The following is an 18,215-nucleotide window of genomic DNA, read 5'->3' on the forward strand; positions in this document are numbered from 1 at the left end:
CGAAAAAATTGGTCAGAAAATGTTGGCAAAGCAAAAAATGTAATAAAGTTACTTTTCAATTTAAACACTCTATCTCGGAACAACATTTTTTGTTATTACGGTACCATCATCTCCAAAACGACACAAGGCAGAGCCACTTCTTTGCATGTAGTTTATAAGAGCATGTGGGAATAGACTAACCAAAATTATGCATATGCAATGATCTGTTTTGATTTTATAGAGAGAAACAACGTCAAAAGTGGCCTTAAATCTACTCCTCGAGAGAAAAAGGCTAAAAAATAGTTTTAATTGTGTTGCATACTTTTGCTTCAGCAGAAAGTGCATAAAGCAATGATATAAACAGGCAAGCGCTGTCCCTATTGGATGTGGAGAAAAGTGTACCGAAACACGTTCTAAAATAGATGGAAGCGATGGAGCTTGCCCTGTCCCCTTCTGGTCCTTTCCATGCAGCTCTGACTACAATAAAAGACTGGCGCTTCGTTTTCTTACTAACACAGCAAAGCTCTGCGCACGCCGTTCTCGTGTGTGGTTTTAATAGCTACGTGCACAGTTCTTGCAAGTTGTGGCCTAATATTTGCACGAATCCGGGGTATTATGTCACACCACCTGCTAAGCGCCTCTGGACAGTAGTTAAGAAACGCGTGCAATTCTGGTGCAGTGTCCCACGTGGCCAACTATGCAGTGTATAGTCATCAGTGAGGAAAACGTTTCGCTTGATGCTACAGTGCAAGCATAAGGGTAGTCAGACGACCTTGTACCTGCTCAGTGGCGCGCCGCGCACAGGGTTCACGGAGAGTGCACGCCATAATTTACGTGATCGTCGGTGGAAGGGCTAAAACCAAGCAGTAGTCTGCGCATAATTGGAGACAATGCAGAAAGACGTCTCTTCTCCGTGTGCGTTTTCAGACGCGTAGCCGTCACGCTGTTCAATTCAATAAAAATTTAGCAGCAACGAGTCTTTAATAATAGCAAACGAGTGAGAATGTAGTTGTTAAAACAAAAAGCGAATAGAGCTTCGGGAAGAAATACAGTGCAATTCGGGATGGAATGAGGTTTAATTCATAGACGGGCATGTGCCAACCGCGTAGTGTAACTACTTGGAGGCGCCAGTAGAGTGTTAGCCGCGTGGCAATATGGAACACCCCACATGGTCACCGCTCAAATCCTCTCAGCCTGGATCACGAAGGAGGACTATTTAGGAGTAGAAACTCCGCTGTCTGCGGCGACCGGAAAAGGTCACAAGCCCGCAGAGCCACCATCATGATGGCGGCGCCTGGCGGCCTGGAAAGAAACTACTGCTGTTTCGGTTGCCAAGGCAACTGGTCGAGCGTGTTGCTCCCGTTCGGCCGCGCGCGCCCGACTTCTATTGAGGGCACTCTCGCGCGCTTCTTTACCGCTGGTAGCTCGAGGAGCAACCGCTGCTACGCTTCAACCATTTGAGCACAGTAAAAAAATAAAACGCGTTCCTTTCCATGACAGCTATGAGATGTTCTGTAGCTTCTGGTTGTACGCAGGGCTTTTGTTTGACACCCGCGCGATGACTTCGATTGGATTGGTATAAGCGCTGCTGGCATTCGTCGAAGGCAAATATGCCTTCACTTTAGTCGAGTATGTGACCACGCCGAGTTTCATCTGCTGTAGGAGAACGCGGGCTTCGTACGGCGCAGCGTTTATGACTACACATTAGCCGAGAAGGCAACAAACGGCTACAACTTCTCACCTTCCCCCTGCAACGCTTCTAACCGCTTTTGAAATTTCGAACAAAATACCTGCGTCCCATCTCAGTCTAGCAAATTCCGAAGGAGGCCGCACTGCGCGTAGCAGCGCTGTTAGTATTACGGCCCTCGGACAGACATTGACAAGAACTGTTTCTGTTTGACTTAAGGGCGCAGAAATACAACGTCACGGCGTGCCTGCTGAAGCAAACACCCGTGTCGTCTGCTTTGATCGCGCGCCGCCGGAGCCGTCTGTTCTAGTGTTCCTGTATATGCTCCAGGAATACTAGGGCAGGCGGCTCCTGTATATGCTCCCGCAGGGAGCATATACAGGAACACTAGCCTGTCCGGGCGCTGCATTTTTTTTTTTTCGCTGCGGTTTCTACGACGCGCCGCCACTGCATACGGCCCCGTCGGCTCATACAATTGTTACCTTATCTGGTCGCCTGCGCTCGCTCGCGCTGACGGGAGTTTCACCTCCTAAATAGTCTTGCTCCGTGGCCTGGATGATGCCACCCTCCTTCTGAAGAGAAAGGAGTCCTCTATAACGCAGCACGCATGCTCCCTCCGTGCGGCGCGGTAACCTTCTCCCGCGGTATTGGCCGAGCAGAGGTGGTTGCGCGCTTCTAGGGATCAGGGTAGGGATTGCCCTTCTCACTCCGGCCATCACTTCCGAGGCTCGTTTCCCTGCTGCCTCGGGTTGCCTGTGTACCTTTCCCGAAGATGTCGGAAGCCAACATCCACCACTTGGTGAGGGGCCTGCCCGGCACTGAGACCGAATTCGAAATCCGGCAGCAACGGCTCTCTCCCTGGACAGTGCATCGCCCTATGCTGTTTGGACACAGGGACATCATCATCGGTCCATTCCGGAATTTATTACGCCAGCCTGGTCATATTTAAATTGCCCCCCCCCCTTTTTATGTCACAACATAATAAACACAATAAAAGTATACAACAGCTGTATCTTACCGGTACTCAACTACGGGGCATAAACGTGGAGGCTGACGAAAAGGGTTCAGCTCAAGTTAAGGACAGCACAGCAGGCTATGGAAAGAAAAATGATAGGTGTAACGTTAAGAGATCGGAAGCGGGCAGAGTGGGTGAGGGAACAAACGCGGGTTAATGACATCCTAGTCGTGATCAAGAGGAAGAAATGGGCTTGGGCTGGGCATGTACTGCGAAGGCACGCGCAGCAGGAGGAGGCAGAAGGTTAGGTGGGAGGGTGAGACTAAGAAGTTCGCAGGCATAGGATGGGCGCAGCTGGCAATTAAAGGACAGGGTTAATTGGACAGACATGGGAGACGCTTTGGCCCTGCAGTGGGCGCAGTCAAGCTGATGATGATGACAATGATGACAATAAAAACCTCCTTAAAGCACCCGCCAGACGCTCAGAAATAGGGCGTTTTTCATATTTTGGAATACTGTCCCGCTTCCGTGGAGGTCCAAGCGACAACAGCCACCATTTTTAAGCCGAATAACCACACCGCGTCCTGGACATAGCAGTTTGCCCATGCCACCCGTTGCTCCAGAGAGGTCTCTATTTTATGAGGTTAACCGGTTAACTGCACCTAAAATAGGAAGGCTGCCCTGAACGTGCCTGGATGGATCAGTGAGAGAGGCCGCTGTTGCGCGTCCTTTGTACAGTAGCGGACGCAACCTGGCTAATGGCGATGAACGGAACGCCAGAGTGCGTAGGGTTGCGTTGTGTGCAGCCGGTGCAGCTTCCCAAGGAAAGGTGCTTTCAGCTGCAGAAATTTGTGGCGTCAGTTGGCGAAAGACGCATGTTGCACGACTGGAGCCTTGCAGTCGTCGCCGACTCGCTCGCTCAAAACCGACAACCTGGCACAACAGCTGCTGAGGTACTTGGTGCGCAAAGCCCAGCACGTCGAAATTCGCCGACTATCTTTCTTTGAAACCTGGATGGCTAAGCGAAATCGCCAAAAACACTAGCGTTATCACTCGCGTCAAAATGTAACCGCAACCGTAACAAAAAAAAAAAAGACCATCACAGTTCTATCAGACAGTTGCATGGTTATCAGCTCTGTACGTTAGTACAGGTATACTTCGGATATTTTTAACAGCGGCGTCTTGAAACACATTTTGTTTTAGCTTTGCAGCTCATGTAGTTTTCCATTTCACCGATTCGAGAGGAAAGCTAAACTAGCTAGCTGCCATAGTATTGATGTACAAACTCAAGTATTTAATTGGTGATGGTCCCGTCACACAATGGATCAGCAGTTTTTTGTCTGAACGTTACCAATTTGTCCAATTTGACGGACATACCTCCGACATTATTCCCGTAGTATCTGGTGTCCCCCAAGGATCTGTACTGGCGCCTATTTTATTTTTGCTGTTTATTAATGATATAACTAACCAAAATGAAGTACAAATGAGACTTTTTGCAGACGAGTGCGTTCTTTATCATGAAATAAGCATCAGTCTGACCAGATCAAACTAAATAGCGCTTTGAATAAAGTTTTTCAGTGGTGCCATGATTGGAGTATGATCATTAACAAAGACAAAACTGTTTCTATATCCGTCACAAAGAAAAAATTCGCTTAAGTTCACTTAAGCTCTGATAACACTGCGCTACGAAGTGTTACAGAATACCGATATCTGGGCATCCTTATCTCATCCGACCTGAACTGGACAACGCACGTTCAGTATGTAGCAAATAATGCAATGAACAAGCTGTTTTTCCTCAAACGTGCCTTGAAAAACTCGCCTTGCGAAATAAAGCTTCTGGCATACACTACACTTATACGCCCGGTATTAGAATATGCTACCATAACATGGTTCCCTTATACAGGCACTAGCGTAGCCGTACTGGAAAGTGTGCAGCGATGAGCTGCGCGATTTATCTATAACCAACACAGGCGCACAGATTCACCTACTGAACTTTTGCATCGCGCATGACTTCAGCCTTTATCCATCCGATCGAAACTGCACGCTTGAAATTCCTATACTTACTTTTGCACAATTAATTTAAACTTAACTCTAAAGACTTCGTCAATATAAGCCACTCCAGAATCACCCGCCGCAAACATCCTCTTACACTTGAAGAATTTTTTTGTTGCAATAACACATTCCATTTTTCCTTTTTTCCGCGAGCAGTGCGCGAATGAAATGCCCTTGACGCTTCGATTGTAATGCAGCCGACAGTCCTCAAATTTTTGGAGCTTGCCGAGCTGAGTATGCTGGCTCAAAACTGACTAAATATTGTTAAAATGTTGGTGATATATACTGTGTTCTATACAACTGGTGATATATACTGTGTTCTGTACAACTGATTACCCCGACTTTGTTTGTACTTGTCTTGATTTAAGTAGACCCATCCTTTTCATTGTACAACTGCTTACTGTTCTATAATTGTTTTATCTGGAAGTTGGGTATTTTTTGACATCCGCCCACCCCTGTAAAAACCGCGGTTTGGGTTGGCAGTATATTGAAATAAAATAAATAAATAAATATACTAACGAGCAGGTTGAGCAATGCAAGAACGAGTACAGAAAAAAAAGATCACGACATAAACAAGACGGGTGTAAGGCCCCATTTGTCACAGGCTTAGAGCCCAGCTTGTGTGCGAATTTAGCCCTGTCTATTTTACGTTCGCTAATGTACAGGGGCGATGGAAAGAAACGCGAACAGAGCGGAGGCTAGGCGCTCCGCTCTGTTCAAGAAAATGAAAAATTGACTTACCTTTGAAGCAGGCCGTCACCACCAACAAAAGGAGATCACCTTACATGCTTGACAGCAAGTGGGAAAAATAAAAAGGAACACACTACGACTTCAGTTCACTTCACTCAACGCTGCATATTTATTGCCTGGACGGCTAAATAATGCCCCTCAATAGTGTATACAAAAGTTTGTTCCAAAGTACGCACGTGGCAAGAATAAAGTGCGCGCTTGATTCTCTCCCTCGTGCAGGTATATGACGCGCTATCCACTTGACTAAACGCTGCATCGGAGGGCCTCGCATATAGCGACAGTTCTGTCGCGAGCCTTTGAGAGTAAAAAAAAAAAAAGGTGGGTATATATCTTGGGCAATGAGTTCAGAAGTGCGCGCCTGACAGTTGGTTGGGCCAAGCTGCGAGTAAGCGGGGGTTTGCCCGCAACGGGAGCAACGTGCCCCGTGCTAGGGCACCGGGAGCACCGCCGCCAGCATGAGGACTAGCCACGACCACCAGGCCCGAGTAGCACTGCCCCCGGACGCCAGCTGCAGACGGGCCTCCCTGTCGACGACAGCGCTGACGCCTGCGTGGGCCAGAATTGCACCGCAGCCATGCGCTTTAAACACATAGAAAAATGAGCCCGCGGGTGCATGACCCAAACTTCGCTGCATGCGCTACGCTCAACAGTGTCACGCTGCCAGAGTGACGTAAAAGGGCCCCGCGCAGCGATGTACTTCGGCCCCGTGCTCGGTGCACACTGCCGCGGGGGAAGAGTTGTGCAGGAGGAAACACTTTCGCTCAGCCGGCGCTAACGTGCTCTGTTTACTTCCAGCTTTGCTTTGCTTCCTTCCAAAAACGGAGGAGCCAAAGTTCATTACAGCATCGGCTGCTGTCTCCAGAAGCCAACAAACACCGTGTAATCAAAGCATACACTCTACAAGAGCCCAGTGCCAGCGCGAACAAATGAGAAAAAAAAAGTAGCTCTCCCAAAGCGTTTCTGTTTTAAATTAACAGTGTTGTTTAGCAACCCCCCCCCCCCCCCCCCCATTTTCTTGAATCCATGCTGTGGCAATTTTTGTGCTACTCTACTGCGTCCTAAACAATGGAAAACGAAAACAAATGTAAGCATTGCGCGTTTTTTTTTTTTCACCGCTTCGAGATGCTGCGCCGCAGAGTTTGCTGGTTTATCTTACCGTACACTCCTCTGGCTAATCACGTGATCCTGAGAAGCATCTTTCCCTCTCTTCGAGTAGTGCCTTCACAACACAAAAGCCCGAGAAAATTTCTAGTCGAGTGCGAGGAGTGCCTCGGAAATGGTATATACTTCCAAGCGGCAGTCTCCCTGCGATCCTATCGTTATCCCGACACTTCTGCGAATACATTCAGCTACACGCACTCTAAACATAAAGGAGTAAAGAAGGGAGTAAGCCGCCCTCTAGCGCACTCCCTTTTACAAAAGGTAGTGCGGTAGAGGACGGCTTACTCTCTTCTCACTCCCACATCGGAGTATTAGTGTTTAGAGTGCGCAAACGTTAAAGACAAGGAGTGCTACAGCGACACAAAGGCCAATGAGACACTTGATATTTCGTCATACAGCTCTTTTCGTAAGGTCGCGTGACGTGCAATTGGCGCCGGAATGCACCATAAAAGATTTTTTTTTTTAAAACTCAACAGAAATAATCAGTCATTTCGTAACAGCATCGTTCTTGTACGGCAGCACCGTCACTCAGTGCCGGTCAAAACAAGGACATAACTTCAGCCGATAACCTCAAATGTTATAGGGCCATCAGCTCTAAAGAAAAAAAAAATTACAACACATGGCCGCTTTCAAACAAGGTACATGTCACTGAGAGCCCTATAAGCATGCCGACAGAACATTTTTTTGATAGCAGAGAACACAGCTTATATATAAAAAAAGGCACTCTGCGGTTTCGTTTTCATTTCCTAGCACGACCACACTGAACACACCGAGATATGTGTTTTCTGCCAAATAAAATTTGTCGTAGTATTTCATTAAACATGCGCGTGCAATAAACAGCACACGTATCGCCCAGTGCCATTAGTCGTGAACCAACTGACCCAGCAATCCTGTGGTTCCTAACCTCGAGAAAACATGCCTCATAAACGGAGTGAGAACTTTGAAACACTGCCATGACACCCACGTGACAATGAAACGATTGCTATAAGCGCATATGACCCCTCGCTTATATGGACCACTGAGTTCCTATACTGCAAGTGTTTGTGTCGTGTCCGTGAACCTCGCAGGCACACACAACGCGCGCGTACCTCTCGGAGGCACACATCTCAATTACTTGACACTTGGTGAAAAATGCACTTGCTGCGCAATTAGAACATAAGCGGCCATCATTGAATACTCCAAGTCCCGTTTATACAGTAAGGTGCTTCAAGAATGCTCCGAACAACTTGGACACTGCCCATCTCATTACAAAAGCTCCTGCACACAACGTGATTCGGAACAGCAGACTGTTTCGGGCACTGACGAAGAAAGCTGCCTGCATGCAACGCCTCAAGCACACCTACTTCCCTTCTGATATGGCATGCACTGTGGTTCTCACTTTACCACCTACGGCTCTCATTCCCCACTAGGTAGTCGCGATGGTTTAGTCTTACTTCCATCAAACAATTACATACTCGTTTTTCTTATTTTGCTGCTGTGAGCGGCCCAGGGGCACGGTACTGGATTGTGAGTACGAACTGATCACTGTAGAGGGATTGGCGGCGGTTATTAGAAGATTCGCCGTGGCGGCTGCAAGGGCAACAAATAAAGACCGACACACTACGGTCGACTGACGTCGTTTGGGAAACGCCCGTAAAGCAATAACAGAACATGCTAGCCTGCCGTTATACAGTTCCTTGACAAAAGGAATGTAGCTTCGCAAGGGCTCAGTACGCGCGCGAAGCTAGCAACCTTTCTGCCGCTGCGTGGAAGGAGGAGAAAAAACTGCATACCGGTACTATTACGGACTACTAGAAACTGTCTTCCTCGGTCAGCTGATGGCGAGTTTTCTTGGCCCATCATCTATATACACCGTAACGAGCGTGCATCAAAACTCATGTTACAGACCAAAACTTCCCCCTTTTTTTTGTATGGTCACGTATGCATTGCGTGCAGTCGCGCTGGGGCAGCTGCGTTGCTATACGGCCAAAGGCATGTAACCGGCAAATACTAAGGCCATCGACTGCCCCAGTAACACATCGACACGGACGGACCACTCGCGAGCAATGCATTGCCAGTTTTTGTTCTTGTCACCTTTACGCCGCTTTTTCAGGCATTCGCCGAGCTCAAGGTCACGGCTCTATTCCGAAAACCGTAGCTGCATTTCTATGGCGGCGAAATTGGAAAACGCCTATGCACTGAGATTCTGGAATACACTAAAAAAAAAAAAACCGGGTCAGTTACGATGGCAATTTGGTGAAGTTCCTTTTTTTTTTTCAGCGAGCGTAGCCTTTAGAACAAGAGACGGACAGAAGCAAGGACGACACAAGCGCTAATTCCGAACTAGCTGAGAGCAGCCCTTTTGTTTTAGAGATTACGCTGAAAAAACCTAGCAAGTCCATGCGGTTACCAGTTACGTTCGTTTAGTTGACTGTCTGTCCCTTCTCCGACGTGCAACTTTCGTTTCATGGTATTGTCTTCTTTTGCGAAGTTCAGTTCTCTTTAAGTTGCAGTTTCTCTAGGCATTTCGACAGTTTAAAACATTTGTGCCTGTTTCCGGTGTACACCATGCCTTATACTTCCTCGCATCTAAAACATTTCGTATTCGTCGCAAGCGTCGCGCCTCCATATATAAGTCCTCATTACTGATCCTGTTTTTTTTCTTTTCAGAAGGAGAACTACACCTCTTAAATCTTTTTGTATTAAACTCTTCATTTCTGCCCGCTCTGTCCATAAGCTGCGTATTCACACACACACACACACACACACACACACACACACACACACACACACACACACACACACACACACACACACACACACACACACACACACACACACACACACACACACACACACACACACACACACACACACACACACACACACACACACACACACACACACACACACACACACACGCACGCGCGCGCGGAGTTGGAGATGCTTTGTGCGATCTTCACTTTATTACGCAAGCAAAGAAAAAGGCTAACAAAAGCACACGTATCCAGCTATGCATGCAGCGCGGAATCCAATTGTGCCGTGCAGCTTACACCTATACAGTTTCAACGAGGCTTAAGCACTATTTTATGAACGGAAAGAACAGATCAGCAGATTATTCTCTGCCTCGCAAAGATACGTCACAAACTCACCGTACTTATCTTAAGTCTGGATCAGTGACGACGTTTCTTTCCCCGTTTCTAAGAAAACAGATGACCGGGACGTATGACACGCGCATGACTTACGTCCCCCTTCACCATTTCGTCCTCCAAACGGAACCCCAAAATGTGTGTTTAAAAGGCCACATTGATTGGAAGCTTATTATTAGTGTTATCATTACGAGGGCAAGTCAACAAATAACCCACACAGGCTATTCATCCAAACAGCGCATTACCTAATTATAAAGCCTGATTGTGCAGATCCTTTGGGGTTGGTGCTTCACGCACACAGGCAGCCATCGCGGTGGCTCGTTGGGTACACGGCTTAAGGTACATACATGGTGTTCGGCTGCTGGCCCGAAAGACACGGGTTCGATCCCGGCCGAGGCGGTCGCATTTCGATGGAGGCGAAATGCTAAAAACCTATGTACTGTGCGATTGTCAGTGCACATTAAGAACCCCAGGTGGTTGAAATTACCTGGAGCTCTCCACTCGGCGTCCCTAATAGCCCGAGTCGTTTTGAAAGGTAAACGCCATGAACCAACTATCGCCCACAGAGGTAACCCTCGTTCAACTAGACTTATCGAGCAACCTTAAAACAGGAATTTGTTTTCTGTTCTAAAAGAGAAAACTAGACACAATAAGCGCTCGCTGTCCGTGGGCCGTTCTCTTGCAGTCCCCGTTCTGTCCCGCTGCATTTAAAGGAACAAAAGACCAGCTGACAGCCGCTATAGGCCAACGGACGATTCCCTCCCAGGTTAATCGACCACATGCATGAGGTCAGCCACAGCTGCCTGCGCAGAAAGGTTCACAGCGATGCTACTGATAAAATCCAACTTGGGTCAATTTTTGGAGCACTTAAGAGCACTTTGCAGCAGAGGAAGGTCAGTTTAGGAGCAGTTTGGATTACCAATATTTCCAATCTGGAGCATTTTGGAGCAATAAAACATCGATTTAGAAGCACTCTGGAGCACGTAATTCTTAGTTTCCAAATCTATTTGGGTGGCAAACAATGGCGAAAAAGTTTCAGTGTGATGTAAAGATATGCTACCCCATTGAGTCAGTATTTTGGCACAGAGTCGCACCTAAGATGTCTTCAGTTCTGTTTTATGCACTATAATTGAAGAGAGTCACCTTTGCGAAATATGTCAAACACTTAATTGAAGAGCACATACACTGCATAGCTCGCGGGTGAAATAGCTCCACTTTTCTTTATTCCTCCTTAAACGTGCTCCACATTAAAAACTTTCCGGTATTTTAGTAATGCTAGCCCCTTATGTCTGTTTTGCCCTTGTGCTTTCCTCACTCGAAAACAATAAGACACATCGCTGCCGTATCCTTGTGGACTGTCATGATCAGCCCGTCTGCTCGCTGAAGCATCGTGCTAACCCTGCACGATGTATAGCGCTTCATTTTTTTTTTAAAGAAATGACGAAGCGCCACGGTCACCATGTTGCACAACTGGGACGAATGCGAAGTGCAAACAGAGCAATTCCATGGAGTTAAGCCCATTTATAACGAACACTGACCAAGGACGAATGAGATGGAAAATGCGCAAAATGAGCAAAATGCGCATTACGGCTATGGCACAGAGTTTCGGATATATCGAACGTTCCCGGACGAGGCCCTCGGTTGAAATGAAGACAAAGGCCAGAAGCCCGCGTGCGAGATATCGCACCACGGCCGCGATCTTCATCACGAATGTACTACACTATAGCATCAAAAATTTTCCGCGCACAGCGTGAAAATGATGGGCAACACATATGGGACAGAAAGCAGGAAAAAATCCTCCCCGCAAGCCCTGCACTGTCCTGTCTCGCACACACTAGCGATTTCTGCCGGGCGCTCGAGTGTGGGAAGGGAGACGAGCTCCCACCTAAAAAAATTTTCCGCTTCGCCGTACCGCTCAGTCGCTTAATTGAATGTGAAACCGCCTTCAGATCTCGTGGGACAGGTGTCGAGTAGAGCGACGCACGCTAATGCGTGTTCAACGCTTGTAGTCCTTCCCTATGCCCCCACCCTCCAGGCCTTAAAGGGACCCAGAAAGGGGGTCCCTATAATAAAGGTGCGATATGTCTGGGATGTTAAAAGACGACGGTTCGTAATTATCCCCCAGCAAGAATTATTTCAATGCGTTTTGTGGAAGCTGAGTTATATGCAGACAAAATTTGAACTTCCGCGTCTTCGCGCCTTTCCCTCTCCTCTCGCACGCCAAAGCAACGGCGCTCCTCCGGCGGCCAACTCACTCGGCCCCTCCCCTACCTCCGCCGGCTGCGGCGCGCGCGGAGTGGCCGCGGCCGCGGTAGCGCGTGACGTCTGAAAGAATTTGGCGCTGTGAACCAATGATAACCCCCGGCTGATGACGTCATTTGCAAGACGTGACGTCGTTTGCCAGGTTTTCGCGCGAAAGCCCGGCACCGCGCGTCGCCGCGAGGTGCGAAAGCGGCGATTTTTAAAAATGTATTGCAAATTTCCCGCTCGCTTTTGAGGTTTCGTACGCGGCATGGACGCTCGGTGGCCTGTAGTCTACATAGTGCAAGCATTTCAAAGCAAAGCTCAAACACCCCTTTCTGTGACCTTTTAAACAAAGAAACATTTGATTTCATAATGGGTAATAAAATGTCTTACGGCGCCTCAATCAAACCGCGCCAAGTGACGCGACGTCATTATGCGTTGCAGCGTGTTCGTCAGTACCACTAGATATCGCCCAAGCTGCGTGCACATCGATCGCGAATGTCTTCCGATTGAGGTGAAACGTTACATCACAGCAGAAAAATCTTGCTGCCAATCCTGCGCCACTATTCGGCTCTCGGCCTAAAGTGGATCGCGCCTCGCAGCCTGTTTCGCCCTCGGCCACGTTGCGTGCGAGATTTTCACAAATGGACTTCACAGTAATTGGCCGCGCGTACGCGCTTTTTCCACATGCTTCTTCTCGTCAGCGCTCACCGAAGACGACCTTCTGGAAGATGCGATGTGCCATCTGCGCGTAAATCGCCGTACGCGCGTCAGTTATATTATACCACCAAATAATTTTTCCGTCATTAATAAACGCAACGTTCTATCTTTTGACTCACTCCTAAGCCTAATCGGCCGGCCAGTCGGATTCACGCCGACGAAAGACACGCAAGCCTGAGGATGTCGATCGGCCTCCATCTCGACGCGTGTGCTGCTCAGCTGTTTTGTAACGAGGAGAGAAACGGGCAGAGGATCTAAAACGTGTGCCAAAACTTCGCCGGACCGAAGGTGGCTCACGCATACATGCCATAAGTACACCCTGGAAGCCCGCGTTGCGATGGCCATTTTTATTAGCCCATTTACTGCAAACTTCGGAACATGAGGAACGGATGGCGAGTGACAGTCATGCTCGTTATAAGTGGGCTTCAAGTGACCTTAAAAATTTGAAACGGCAGCGAGAGCTACGGTTATGCCCGCCCTGATAGCCAGCGCACGGCGCCGCCAAATTCGAAAGCAGCGAGTTTGGCGCAGTTCTCCCGATTTTTATCAGGATAGAGCAGTTAATCTGGTTTGGCGCAGTTAATCTGGTTTGGCGCAGTTAATCTGGTTTAGCGCAGTTTCGCGCGTTTGGAGCAAGAGTGAGGTGACCGGGTTCAGAAAGGCCTGCGAAAAGCGCAGACGCCCTCGTGCAAGCCCGCAACATGACGCTCGTATCCGTCCAGGCTCCCTCCACCTTTTTGATCTGCCTGTGCTTCCATTCAGGCACACGGTAAGCTCACTTTTGCGTGCTAAATGGGGTTGTCGAACTTTAAGCTGGGCACTCGTTCCCGCACCGTTCCAGCGACGGGGTGATTCGCTAAGTAGGGGAAGGGAGGGGGTAGAAACAAATGGTGGTACGTATATGTCGCCGCTTTGATTCAGTGGAATTATGGTCCTCGACTGCTGGCCCGAAATACACGGGTTCGATCCCGTCCGTGGAGGCCACATTTCGATGGCGGCGAAATGCTAGAGGCCCGTGTACTGTGAGATGTCAGTGCACGTTAAGGAATCGCAGGTGGTACCGGAGCTCTCCACTGCGCCGTCCCTCATGGCCTAAGTCGCTTTGGGACGTTAAACCCCATAAAAGCAAACCAAACGTGCAACGTATGCAGAGATTTTGACAGGAAGGCAGGTTGTGCAGAGAGGACTGAAGAGGGAGCCGCCATACACGACACCCATACAGAGATGGCAAAAACTACTAGCCTTTCTTCTCGGAGGTCGCTTGCCTGTACCATGGTACAGAAACAGGGCAAGATGCGTGCAATCATGGACCGAAGCAGAACTGCAGTTTTCTATGCAAGAATGCACAAGAAACACGAAAGAAAAGCCAGTAAAGTCGCGTTTAACTAGAACATTCTCAACCAGAACATGCGCTTCTTATGATCTGTATGAAAACAGAAAAAAAAAAACTGTCTTTACAAACGACAGTATAACGACGAGCGCTCAGCATGAAACCACAGGCAGACTTTGTTCCCCTCTCTTACTTGGTATTATATACTGACATTTGCTTCAAGTTTTTGGAACAGGGAACCACAAAAAAGCTGTATGGCTTCGTAGCTTATAAGGCGGCCAGTAATGAGGGGGTGAAATATTTACTGGAGCGCGCGGTTGAGAAGCGTAGTTGACAATAGCTATTCTTGAAATGGCCGCAGCTCAGTGGTTAGATAGCTTGGATACGGAGCCGGAGTTCGAACACTACCGCGGTATCCGCGTTTCGATGGAGGCGAAACGCAAAAGCGCCATGTACTGCACGATGTCAGTGCACGTTAAAGATCCCCAGGTGGTCGACATTATTCCGGAGCCCTCCATTAGAGCACATCTTTCTTCTTTCACTCCCACCTTTCTCCTTTCCCTTACGGTGCGGTTCGGATGTCCACCGAGATGTGAGACAATTATTGCGGCATTTCCTTTCCTCAAAAACCAATTTCGAATTTTCAACTACGCTCCTTACCCGCTAATTTTCAGGTCTGTTGCCTTCTACTAAGACGAATTTCACTAAGTACCGTGACCAAGCAGCAGCGCCACTTTCGCAACATATCTTTTTATCTGCGGATTTAGTCTCACAGCAATCTTACGGGGAGACAATGAAGGCGTTGTTGGGAACGCGTAAAAAGTACGCCGGCGGACAACCTCAACAGAGAGCAGGCCACCACGCTCGGACGACTGCGAACAGAGACATATCCAAACAGAGTGATGTATCATAAAATGTGACCGACTCGGTAACATGGACGGGTGAGTGTGGTGTGGGGGATGACGTACCACGTCACCAGGAGCCGCAAAAAGATCCCTAGTCCAGAGCAGTGGGAGGGCCTCCTGACCGACTCCGACCCGAGCACACAGCTCATGCTGCTGACGAGGGCCAAGGCAGCGGTGGAGGTCAACGGCTTCCTTGACTAAGAAGTACCTACTACTGAAGCTCTATATCCATCTTTCTCTCTCTCCTCCAACATGCCCTAATTCTTCCTTACTGAAATAAATGTTGTTTTTACTACTAATTCTAAACGTCACTCAGTAGGGGCGATAGACTGTTACTTGCAAAAAACTGCTCTAGTGCGCCATTAAACAAGAAGTGAAGTAGTGCAGATTAGTCATTTCGGCAAGTTAATATGGCAAACAGTAAGACTTAATGCCTCCTTTCAGTGCGTGTACGTAGGGGATGGAGGCGGGGGGGGGGGGGGGGGGTCGCTTCCTCGTGGCCTTTCATGGGGGATGCATTAGTCTTCGGCATTACATATGTCCGGAAAAAAAGCCAACCATAGTTATTGCCTCCGAAACCTGTGGCTCGGCTCTCTGCTCATTTCGCCACCTGCTAGACAGGAGCCAACTCGGAACTACATAACATTATCCCTTTTTCAGTCTCCGTCAGCAGTGACGCGTCACTGAGTGCAGTGCAGTAGTGTAGTGTGAAGCGTCGCCGTCACACTGAGGAAGGTGGAGGGGCTTGATAAACGAATCTGAATCGACATCTCTGCGGATACTCCTCAACCAGCAATACCAATATTTTATCTTGCTTTGTTTCGTTTGTAGAACCATCTCCAAAAGTTTCTGTGGCTGGGAAATTACAATTGACTACCACACAAAAGCACAAAATGCGGCCAGCAGGAACCTACGTCACGCAGAACCTCGAAAGATCTTGTCCTTTGTGTTTCTCTGCGCTTGTTACAATGTTTATCGTTGTGTGCCCTGTGACGTCGACTTCGGTATCTTGCGGTGTCGTCGGGAGCCTTGTTCCAACAAGCAAGTCGGCAGGAGTTGGACTTCAGTTCAGCGAGCGCGCCAAGAAGTGGTTCTGCAAAATCAATGCCCAGGACCTATAGAAAGAACTGGTCGAAGAAAGGCACTGACTCGGAAAATGTGTGGTTGGAGCCATTATTGAGACGTTCGCAGAAGTAGCAGTCGCGGATCACTCGCTTCACCAAAGTTCGCACTCGGCAAATGAAGTAGCGCTTTCGCAGTTGTATCAAAATGGCCCTGACACCACCATGCAGCACTTGGCAACGCACTCAAGCTGCTAACAGCGCTGAAATGCGATGATTTGTTAGAAGGATGGCAGTTCTTCCGTTCATCGCGTGATGTCAGGCGAGATAAGCGTTCACCGACTCGAAGGATGCCTTCGCTGTCTTGGGTGGTGGTGGCGGTGGTAAACATTTATTGACTATTATGTACAAGGAGGTATTTGGACCCAGGCTCTATTGGCCCCGGTCCTCACAAATCTAGGGAGCCGCCACGGTGGCTGAGTGGTTATGGCACTCGGCTGCTAGTCCGAAAGATGCGGGTTTGATACCGGCCGCGGCGACCGACTTTCGATGGAGGCGAAATTCTAGAGGCCTGTGTACTTTGCAATATCAGTGCACGTCAATGAACCTCCGGTGGTCGAAATTCCCGGAGCGCTTCACTACGGCATCTCTCATAGCCCGAGTCGCTTTGGGACGTTAAGCCCCCGTAAACCATAAACCATCACAAATCTAGGTGGAGCTCCTATTCCGGAGCCCCAATGGCGTCTAACGCCGCTCGCACCCTGGCGACCAGGCCCGTTGGGACTGTAGGTCATGGCAGCTGAGCAGCGCCACCGCCCAGGCCTCCCTAGAAGGGTGGGAGATGAAAGGCTGGGAGCCTGCCGGCAGCGCCAGCCACTGGTGGTCTTCGGGTCATCGTAGCCGCTTAGGTCCGTGAGACCGTGTGCGGCTAGACGAGACCGTTCCGATCGATACGTCACAGGTGTTCCGCAGAATTGTCTAGTCCTGTACAATATGTCCACTCAAAAGCCTCCGTTCTGTTTTTCCGGTTCATGCGGTAGTGCGACCCTACATTTTCCATTTCGAAGCTTGACACTTTGTTCAAAGTCTGGTGTGGTCGCGCTGACGGAGCGATCCTTGTGAACAGGATCTGACATCCCAAGCTCTAGGATTCCTTCGAAGAGCGGAGTGAGTCGCCGCTCTCTTCACTGCCTTTATTAGCTTGTGAAAATGTCGTGATACCGCGAAATGTCCACCCGTGCTAGGAGTTCATTGCTGCGTGTCTCGTCCGTGTCGCAACTAGAAACATGGCCTGTCAGAACCAATAAGTATACTTGCGCCACTTCCCGTTACGGCTGTAGGATAGAGTACTTTGTCCACCGTGTTATTTCCGCACTCAACGATGCCACAAGAGCTGAGTCTATGGGCGTGCGACATCTAAGCAAATGGGTGAAATCTCAAGTGCACGCAGAACAACGCCCGTGTCGGAAAACTTGCTTTTTAAGTGTTGTTCTATGACGCGTCGTTTCCTAACTTGCTGATTTGGCAAGCTAGCGAATATTTCTACGGCAATGGTGGTAAAACCGAATGCACGGACTTCAACTTGAGATGCCTTGAAAACTCTTCCGTTTTGAACGTGCGCTGGCTGCCACCATCGAAATTCGTCGAATATAGCGGCACGCGTTTTCATTTACCGCCCAGGAACAAAATGTTCGCGGCAGTGCACACGAGTTCGATCCGCGCTGAACATTAGGCCGGCTTGTTCAAAGGATGTGCACACGGTCGTGTTGGTGCTCAAGTTGGTCCCACTTTGGCGCGTCTGTCGGCTCGCACCCCCGACTCTCATACTTGAGGGGTGGCGGTTGACCCCAGCAGGTGGAGCAGGTAATCCTTCGCCAACCGTCTCGTGCACGATGGCCTGTCGTTGTGCAACGGAAGCAGGGCATGTGCTTGGACGGAGGTCTTTTCTTGTGCTGGAGAGGAAGCCCAGCGTGGCATGACTCAGTCAGTAAGTAGCTTGACTTGCAGAAAACATAGCTCTCGGTAATCCACAGAGAGCTGCCTTGAAGAACCATTGTGTCTTACGAGCTCTCCGGTGGTGCCTGGTCGTGTACTCAAGTCGGATGTCCCGGCCGTTTCAGCCCTTGAGATCGCTCTTCTCGAGGCTCGTAACAGCTAGAAACGCCAGCAAACGTTCCAGCTTTGACATGGTCGCAGTGGTGCCTCGGTCGTCAGCTGCTGCACCAGTTGCACAGAGCCGGCAC

The 18,215-nt window shown here is 49.0% G+C and overlaps 1 protein-coding gene across 1 annotated transcript in view; it reads right to left on the minus strand.

The window, feature by feature from the left end:
- Positions 1–5,508: 5,508 nt before the first annotated feature.
- The window catches only part of LOC144114569 (sulfhydryl oxidase 1-like), a 97,691-nt gene continuing 84,984 nt past the window's right edge, over positions 5,509–18,215 (minus strand). Inside the window, exon 11 of the mRNA XM_077648401.1 lies at positions 5,509–5,969. Within this exon, the coding sequence (XP_077504527.1) occupies positions 5,851–5,969 (119 nt within the window). The 3' untranslated portion in view covers positions 5,509–5,850. The remainder of the gene's footprint in view (positions 5,970–18,215) is intronic.

This window comes from Amblyomma americanum, chromosome 1 (assembly GCF_052857255.1).
Source record: "Amblyomma americanum isolate KBUSLIRL-KWMA chromosome 1, ASM5285725v1, whole genome shotgun sequence".
In the NCBI taxonomy this organism is placed as follows: Eukaryota; Metazoa; Arthropoda; class Arachnida; order Ixodida; family Ixodidae; genus Amblyomma; species Amblyomma americanum.